Genomic DNA, 9,275 nt, shown 5'->3' with positions numbered 1-9,275 from the left:
AAGGTCCCTGCCACTGCGTGGTAGTGTGGGGGTAGAAATGATGTACAGGTCCCAGGACAGGGAGGAGGAGAGGGGAGGGGAAGGGAAGGAAGGAGGGAAGAGGAGGGGAGAAAGAGAGGGAGAGGGAGGGGAAAAGGGAGGGAGAGAAATAAAGAAAGGGAGGGAAGAAGGAATGGAGGAAGAGGGAAGGAGGGAAGGAGGAATGGAGGAAGAGAGAGAAAGAGAGGGAGGGAAAGAAAATGGAGGAAGGAAAGACAGAGATGGAGAACGAGAGTGAGGGGTCAGCACCTGTTTTCCTCCCTCGGTCGCCCCCTCCCCTCACACTGGGGCCACTCCTGCTTTTCTTTCACTCATGCATACACCACACACAGGAAAGGCAGAGCCTTTGTGAGTGTGCTTGATAGCCCTCTGTCTTGCTTCTCAGTAATCCATCACACAGGTGCCGCAGGGTTCCTCTAGCCTGTCCGGGACTACAGTGCTCTTAGACTGTTCCCTGTGTGTGTCCCATGCAAACAGTAAGTGCTGTCTGGTTTGCAGGTGCTCGGGGTGGAAACTGGAAATTCCTGTGCAGACCTTCGCTGCTGCTACATGGACTTACTTTTCAAGACATTTAATCATGTGTTTTTTTAGCCTAAAGAATTATTTTGATTATTTCTAGGTGTGTGTGTGTGTGTGTGTGCGCGTGTGTGACAGTGGATGGGAGTGCAAGTGCCTACAGAGGTGTCAGGTCCCCTGGAGCTGCAGTTACAGGAGAGGGGCTGGGACTCAGACAGGGGTGCTTTGGGCGAGCAGTGAATGAGCGTGGTGAGCCATCCCGCCATGCCCTGCAAACGCTTTCAGGAGGACTATGCCAGGACTTTGCCAAATCACCCCACTGCGACAGCCACCCCAACTTGCCATCATCATGTATCACACTGGAAGCAGCAGTCACCTCTGCAGTTTTGCACAAGAACCTGAGAGTCTGCAAGTCTTGTGTTGTCCTGTGTCACTCTGGGGTGGACACATTGGTCTAAAAACTAAGCCTGCTTCAGCTTCGCCGGGCAACGAGCAAATCTGAGCACAGTGGTGTAGCCGGGAAGGGTGTGTGGGAACTTTGGTGCTCGTTTTCCTTCTCTTAGGTTGGGAGTGGAATGATGGTTTGTATGCGTCCAACGATGTAAGCCAAAAACTCGGTTGCAAGGTTCCTGGAAGGTTTACCCGCAAGGAAGCTGTCCCATTTGCAAGGAGATGGGACTGGAGAGTTGCCAAGAAGCACCCCTGACCCCTTCTTCCTTCTGGAAGATTCTGCTTAAGATGGGTGTGGTTCACTGCAGAATAGTGTCATCTGCCCTGAGATGTCTAAAGACACCAGAAAGGCCTAGCCGGCTAAATCAGAAAAGGGGACTTTCCGGTGGGAATGCTTTTTCTAGTCTCTAGGAAGTCTTTATTCAAATAAAATTAGCATAGTGGTGGAGCCACTGCCAAAGCACAGCCTGGAGCGGAGGATGTGGCCATCCTCCTTCCTCTGATGCAAAGTGCTCTCTATCCCCAGTTACAATGAGCAATATCAGTGACACCGTGAACCGGGCCCGTGAGGCCTTTAACTCCGGCAAGACTCGACCGCTGCAGTTCCGAATCCAGCAGCTGGAGGCGCTGCAGCGCATGATCAATGAGAACATGAAAAGCATCTCCGGGGCGCTGGCCTCTAACCTGCACAAGGTGCGTTGGTTGGGTGTGGGGATAGAGTGAGGCTGGGTGGTGGATAGGAGGCTACAAGAAGGGACTAGTAGGGATACAACAGGTACGGGGACAGTCGTACCCTGAGCGTAGGGCATCAGTTGCTGCCCCCCCAATTCACCGAGGACTACTCTGCTCCCCAAACACTGCATGTGTAGTTCAGTGTTAAAGAGGGGGAAGTGACGCTAGGAAAGGATTAGCAACGCTTTCAGGGTCGCCCTCTCCTTCCACCACCACCACCGTTGCACAGAGTCTCCTCCCTCTGCCTGTCGCCTTTTCTCTATGGCTTCTTCACTGACCCCATTTCAGCGAACCCATCCCTACTCCCGCCCTCCTGCCTCCATCTTCCCTGGTCTATCTGACTCTTGCATACCAAGGACCACCACGATCGCATCGCGCTTCTGAACGATGCAGCTCCACGAGGCGTCCTCCTTCCTGCTGTTCCCTGAGGTCGCTCGCTCCGTGGCTCTGAGCAAAAGCAGCATCCTCCAGATCCACACGGCTTTCCCTTCGCTGTGGACTCACCTGAGACTGCTTCCACGCTCCTTGTGGCGCTGCCAACCCTCTGCCCTGTCAGGGCTCACTCACCAACTACTGTCTGTGCTTCTACCCTTTGGGCAAGAACTAGAAAACTCACTCTTGTGACTTCCCAAAGTCCAGCAAAGAGATGCACATATGCCATCGGTGCTCCCTCTTTCTTGTTCCCCTACCGTTCCAGGAGAATCTGGGTTCCCCAGCAGCCCCAGTTCCTGCCTCCCTGTGCCATAGTTCTGGATTTTTGCCTGCCACGCTTGGGCACATCTTCCCGGGTGGGGGTTACACCCGTGTCTACTCAGCATAGTGGTCTCCCAAGCTTTCTTGGATTCAGGTCTCAGTGTGGTCTGTAAGCCCCCAGTCAATGCAATTTCTTCCTTACCGACGCCCCTCAGCCCTGTGTCCTGCCTGTGCCTTCTCTAGATCCCACCGCCCTGCTATAGTTATGTTAGACATCCAGTTCACCAAGGCAAGCAAAACCTTGGCTCTGGTCCTCAAGTTCACATGGAGTTTCTCTCTAGAATGAATGGACCGCCTACTACGAGGAGGTGGCGCACGTGCTAGAGGAACTTGATATCACAATTAAGGAGCTCTCTGCTTGGGCTGAGGATGAGCCCGTGGCAAAGACTCACCAGACCCAGGAGGATGATCTCTATATCCACTCGGAGCCCCTGGGTGTGGTCCTTGTCATAGGTGCTTGGAACTACCCCTTCAACCTCACCATCCAGCCCATGGTGGGTGCCATTGCTGCAGGTATGAGAGCTCCAATCCCGAGGGACTGTGACAGGGCTTGTGATGGCCAAACCGTCCTGCCAGGTCTCCAGGCTGGCTTCTCCGTACTTATGGGGCAGGGTCAAGGGTGATGACCCTCCACTCTGTGACAGGAGAGAACAGAGTCACTCTCTCATCCAGCCTGGGCTTCTCTCCGTGTGTTCTTTCTTCTCCCCCACCCTTCCAGCACTGCCGAGGGGCAGGCGGTGCTGCTCTGTCAGCACGTGCCGGTGCATGCGCCTGCAGCAGCGGCTCTCGTGTGTACCTGTGTGTGCTTCAGCCTTGTGTTCGTATGTGTATCCCTGTGCTTCTCAGCGTGTACCTGTGTGTGCTCACAGCATGCACTCCTGTCTAGCCTCCCCCCTGCCCCGCTGCCTTCCAAAGGTACAGATGATACCGTGGGATTTCTGCGCCTGGTCACTGGGTGGGAAGCATCTTTGAGGAGGCCTCCTGAGGAGGCTTCTGACTTTGTGTTCTGCAGGAAATGCAGTGGTCCTCAAGCCCTCAGAAGTGAGCAATCACATGGCAGACACGCTTTCGACACTTGTCCCTCAGTATTTGGACAAGGTGAGGTCCCCCTTAGTGCTTAGGGATGACTGTGTTGGGGGATCAGGTCTTTAAATCCAGAGAGACAGTGGATTATTATAGCAAATGGGAGGAGTTCAGCTTCTAACAACAGGTTAGAGGGAGCCCTTGAGCTAGGAGAATAACTTACCTGCTAGGGTCCCCAGGTAAGTATACAGCTCAAAGGCTGAGGGGCTGCCAGTCTCCTATCGCCCACCCTATGTGTGGAGTTGGGAGAAGCCGCATCTTTGCTGAGTCTCATCTGTCTCTTCCCTGGAAGGAACTGTACCCAGTGATCAAAGGGGGTGTCCCTGAAACCACGGAGGTGCTGGCAGAGAAGTTTGACCACATCATGTACACCGGGAGCACAGGTGTCGGGAAGATTGTGATGGCCGCTGCAGCCAAGCATCTGACCCCTGTCACCCTGGAACTTGGAGGAAAGAGCCCTTGTTATGTGGACAAGGACTGTGATCTAGACGTGGCTTGCCGGTAAGGAGACTTGGGCTTGTCTGGCTACAGAGGCTTGGGATCCTGTTGACTTTCTACCTTGCTACTACCATGATGGTACTAAGCTTTATGACTGTTCCGAGTAATAAAGATGGTCCCTGCCCTTAGGGAGCCTGTAGCGTTGGGATGGTAGGAGTTGGGGGGGTGCACCATTCATAGACCATCCCGAGAGGGTGCCTCCAGAGAGAGCAATGACTCTCTGGCATCTCTAGAGGTGGCGCTTTAAGTAGAAGCTTCAGGAAAAGCAAACGTGGGTCATTCAGGGCTTGGAGACCTTTCCCAAGCCCAGTTGTCCCTCTGCAAGAGATCTCAGGAAAGCAGGGCCGCTTGCTCAGAGTCCAGGATGGGACTCACATCTGGACTAGCCAGGCCTCTGGTCACCTCTGTACTCCAAATCTATGGTGGAGTGCAAGTAGAGGTGTCTGTCATCTGGCTATGCAAGACTCTGTGAATGTGATCAGAGTCACAGAGCACTCGCCCCAGATGTCCGCAGAATCTCCTCCTGTCATTACCCATGATCTTAACCACACTGCAGAAACCCCTGTGGTGCAAGGAGGGGCTGAGCAGCTCAGTGTGTCTGCAAGTGAGTTGCTGCTTAGGAGGACTTGCGTGGCAGCTCCCAGGCCACGGACTGTGCTCCTTCACTCAGCCTTCAGCGCCTTGCCCTTGAGCCTGTGGATGTTCTCAAGGGGACTCCCGTGACTCACAGACTGTGTTTTCACAGGCGTATTGCCTGGGGAAAATTTATGAACAGTGGACAGACCTGTGTGGCCCCAGACTACATCCTCTGCGACCCCTCCATTCAGAACCAAATCGTGGAGAAGCTCAAAAAGTCACTGAAAGTGAGTACGACCCGAGAGTGGGGGTAGGAAGCTGTAAGGCATGAGATGCGGGGTGTATTTAGCCTCAGCCAACCTCTAGGACTCTGAAAAATAGTAGGTGTTATGAAATAAAGTGTGGCAACGGGGTACCTGGTGGGCCCATGCCACCGGGTATTCCCCTGAGAAATTACTCCATGCAACAGATCAATAAAGAACAATAAAGAGGGTTTGTTGGAAGGCAAGGGAGAGCCTGGAGTAGAGGTAGAGGCAGATAAGTAGGTAGAGCCTGTGAGGGCAGAGAACAGAAAGGGGGAGAGACCAGCTAGGAACATGTGGGAACAGAGAGAGAGAAAGAATGAGAGCTGGGGTGTCACCCAGTCCTTCTCTAAGCCTCTAGCACCTGGCAGCAGCAGGTAGCGTCTGCAGATGATGACGCAAGCTGTTGCCAGGTCCCTGGGAGGAGCCTAGCAGAATTGCCTGTAAGATAACAGTTGGTATATTTCTTCTGCTCATAAAAGAAACACACACACACTGCAGACAATTGGGAAAGGTACAGAGCATAATGGAGGTGTGGGGGTGGGGGGAAGCTCTTCTCAGATTCCCACCACCCAAAGGTTGTCATTGCCTAGCGACTAGGAAGTCGAGGCCATGATGGGGCCGGGTCTTCCTTGAGTCCTCATTTCTCCTCAGGATTTCTACGGGGAAGATGCTAAGCAGTCCCGTGATTACGGGAGGATCATCAACGACCGGCACTTCCAGCGGGTCATTGGCCTGATTGACAGCAAGAAAGTAGTCCATGGAGGCACCTGGGATCAGTCTTCACGATACATAGGTGTGTGTTCTGCCATTAAGAGCGCCGCCTGTTTGCCTGGACTGACAGGGTCTACAGCAGGTTTACAGGAAGTGGGCCCAGGCGGTGAGCAAGTAGCCTTTCCCAGGTGGGTCTGCAGGAAGCTTGGGGCTCTCAGAAGACACATACTAGGCACAGCTCCCAAGGCCTCTCAACTGCCCTGGAAACCTCTCTCTCCTCCACAAGCCAGAGACAAGGGCTTCATCTCCACCTCCAATCTGTGAAAGGAAACAGGGAATGCAGCCAGCAGTGGCCACGAGAGCTCAAGGCAGACCAGGCTGGGAGGAACTCCCAGGACTCTGGCTGGGGGCAGCATCAGTTGGGGCTCTTCTGGTCCCCAGTTAAGGAGACAGGAGAATTATGGGATGAATACATGGGGATGGCAGATATAATAACTGTCCCTTCAGTGTTTAGAGCTTGTTCCCCCATACAGGCTAATCTGTAGATAGCCCCATGGCCTGCCAGGATGGAGTCCAGGATGCGGGAGTAGGGAGAAGGCGGGTATGAGTTTGCTAAAGAATAGAAGCAGGAGCTCGATGTTAGCATTGACTGTGTGTGTGTGTGTGTGTGTGTGTGTATGTATGGTGGGGAACCTGGAGTGGATCAGGACAAACAGACTCTGCTCACTTCCTGCTTCAGCTCCCACCATCATGGTGGATGTGGACCCTGAGTCCCCGGTGATGCAGGAGGAAATCTTTGGGCCAGTGCTGCCCATTGTGAGTGTTCGAAGCTTGGATGAAGCCATTAAATTTATCAACCAGCGTGAGAAGCCCCTGGCACTCTATGTGTTCTCCAACAATGACAAGGTAGGCCTAGGAGTCCCCTTCCGAGATGCCTGGCCTATCAGGCACAGCACTTACATGCAAGGGGGCCCAGGGATCCACAGGCCTGGGTTCAAATTTTCAGCTTCCGCATTCATTAGATGTGTGGCCTTGCACAAATCACTTAACCTGTCAGTGCTTCTTTGGCCTTATCTCTAAGATTAGGATAGTCCCATGTTGCTAGATCTGTGGACGAAGTAGCCATTGCTATTTTGCCATCCAGTGCCAAGGGCTATGAGATATTTGCAGAGGGCTGGAGATACGGCAGGGACTAAGGATGGCAGAACTGGTGGTTGGGGCCTAGACTCCACTGGTCCCTGTTCTTGAGTCTCCAAGATGTATTCAAAAAGGGTGGGAAGAATGCAGGACAGCAACGTGGCTGCCTGGGTCTTTACACAGGTGATCAAGAAAATGATCGCAGAGACATCAAGTGGTGGAGTGACAGCCAATGACGTCATTGTTCACATCACTGTGCCCACTTTGCCCTTTGGGGGTGTGGGTAAGTCTGGTGCTGGTCACCTGGTACTCTGGCCTTTCACAGGGGTCCAAGCTTGGGGGGGGGGTGTCACACAGCCATTTAAAGATACGGCTGGGATGAGATTCTCTCTGTGCACTCTTGTGCCTGGCAGAGCTGCCCTAGGAGACACTCTAAGCTCTGGCTAACCCCAGAAGGCTCATAAAAAGGGATTCATGAGGATTGAGAGTACAAGATTGGCTGGGATCCTCTCATTTAGGAAACAGTGGCATGGGGGCCTACCATGGCAAGAAAAGCTTCGAGACCTTCTCCCACCGCCGCTCTTGCCTGGTGAGGTCTCTGCTGAATGAAGAAGCTAACAAGGCCAGGTACCCTCCAAGCCCAGCCAAGGTGAGAGGCAAGGCCCTGGGGCTTGGGAAATATGGACTGCACAGGATGAGGGGTGAGGCCTTGGGTCTCATGTTCTCTCCCTGTCCATGCAGATGCCCCGGCACTGAGAGGGCTGCTGCACCTGACGCTTGTTTTGCTGGCTGTCCTGTCCTTGAAGAATTGCTCAGGGAGCCTCTTTCTGGCTTCTCTCCTGCCTACTGCCCTGTGCAAGTGTCAACTCTCCAAAGGTTCCCACCTCACCCCTCAAAATCCTGCTGTTTGCTGGGCACAGAGATCAATAAAAGCCTCTGAGGAAGAGTCGTGTATGCAATACTTCTTTTTATACCTTGACCCCAAGTCCTTCAAGGTTTGGTCACCCTGACAAGCTTACCTACAAAGCTCCTTCTCCCCACATTAGCTCATGGGCTGTGAGGTGAGAGGCCATGGTTTGGGATGACATTTCTCTTGCCCATGTTATGTTTGGGATGTCAGCTCCATCCCCAGTGTCTGGGTGAGAAAACTGAGCCTTGATGGCAGAGGCCCTGGCACAGGTGGAAGTCTACTCTTCTCAAATCAAATGTGACATCTAGGGAAGGGTCTCTCTATGAGACATCACAGTGGTCAGTACCCACAACCCCCACCAGGTTTGTCCCACCCACTACCCTGTCCTCCAATCACTAAGACTTTTGCGAGAGGAAGTTCGTTCTGAGGTTGGCTGAGCTCAGGGGCAGAGCCCTAACACTCAAATGCACCTTTCCAAGGAGTGACTAAGACACGAGAGACGACTGAAGGTCTATGCTTGCGTGATCAAGTTTCACACCTCATCTTGTGATGCACGCTTACAGCATGGTAAGGCCAGCATAACTCAAAGTGTAGTTTTTGGACTCATCAGACCCAAGTGTATGGTTTTAAGAACAGCACCTTCGAGTCCCCAGAACGCAACCTCGGCCACTGTTCTTATTGTAACCCACAATGCAGAGGGATCACCTGCAGCAGCATACTCGACCAGGCCTGGCCACCAGTCAGAACATACTAATTAAAGACAAGTAGCAATGAATAGCAGAGCAAGAAGATGTAATCAGCATGGCCGTGTTAGGAAGTATGTACACGTGACTCATTAGAGTGGCTTACAGGCTACGGTCCACTAGTCCAACAATGTCTGTCTCCTGACAGTAAGGTCCAGAACCCAGTAGCTGTTCAGTCTACAGACTAGATGCCACAGCAGTTTCAATCTGCTGCAGGAGCCCCAAAGACTCCATGGGTCTTGAATCCATGGGTCTGAGGCACTGGGAGGTTGATGTGTGGGGGTCAACAATACACATTTACCCAGGACTTATCCACTCTACACAAGCACTCAAGTCTTTCTTTGCTCCCCACAATCTTTGGCTGAACATTTACATGGGAGGCAAGCATCGTCAGGGCCTTTTCCCTCTTTGAGAGATCTATCCACATACTTCTCCAAAAGTCTTCCTTACTCAGCTCTAAAAAAAAAAAAAAATGAAGTTAAAATATTTTCACGAAAAGAAATGGACTTAGAGTATATAATATTAAACAAGGTCATGCAGTCACAGAAAGATGGATTCCGGCAAATAGCATATGCATACATGTATACAAATGTACCTGATGGTAACAGTCCAACGTGAAAGAAAGAGGAGAAAAACTAAGTGCTAGGGAAGGAAGAGGGTTGAGTGTGGGCAATGGGCAAGAGTCGTGAAAGAAGATATAGAACTTTTTTTTTCTAGTTCTAATTTTGTTATGGGTTTTTTGTTTGCTTGTTTTTGTTTGTTTGGCGGTGAATAAGTGCATAAAACACACTCAATACTGAAAGTGTGAAATGTATTGCAAAA

At 52.1% G+C, this 9,275-nt stretch overlaps 1 protein-coding gene across 1 annotated transcript; it reads left to right on the top strand.

Annotated features, from left to right (window-relative positions):
- The first annotated feature begins 1,535 nt into the window (after positions 1–1,535).
- On the top strand, positions 1,536–7,556 carry Aldh3a1 (aldehyde dehydrogenase 3 family member A1). The gene is made up of 10 exons (XM_052195942.1): positions 1,536–1,698; positions 2,772–3,003; positions 3,503–3,588; positions 3,866–4,074; positions 4,817–4,934; positions 5,604–5,745; positions 6,403–6,569; positions 6,984–7,083; positions 7,319–7,449; positions 7,542–7,556. The coding sequence occupies exons 1-10, from the start codon at positions 1,537–1,539 to the stop codon at positions 7,554–7,556; spliced, it is 1,362 nt and encodes a 453-aa protein (XP_052051902.1). The 5' UTR covers position 1,536.
- Positions 7,557–9,275: the final 1,719 nt, after the last annotated feature.

Source organism: Apodemus sylvaticus, chromosome 10, assembly GCF_947179515.1.
Source record: "Apodemus sylvaticus chromosome 10, mApoSyl1.1, whole genome shotgun sequence".
Lineage (NCBI taxonomy): Eukaryota > Metazoa > Chordata > Mammalia > Rodentia > Muridae > Apodemus > Apodemus sylvaticus.
Note: the sequence above shows the minus strand (reverse complement) of the source record. Positions and strands in the feature narration are given on the sequence as shown.

Coding starts and splice junctions, on each gene's coding strand:
- Aldh3a1 (XM_052195942.1), top strand. CDS start 1,537: ATGAGCAATATCAGTGACACCGTGAACCGGGCCCGTGAGGCCTTTAAC. Junction 5,746..6,402: donor TCAGTCTTCACGATACATAG/GTGTGTGTTCTG, acceptor TTCCTGCTTCAG/CTCCCACCATCATGGTGGAT. Junction 7,084..7,318: donor TTTGCCCTTTGGGGGTGTGG/GTAAGTCTGGTG, acceptor CCTCTCATTTAG/GAAACAGTGGCATGGGGGCC.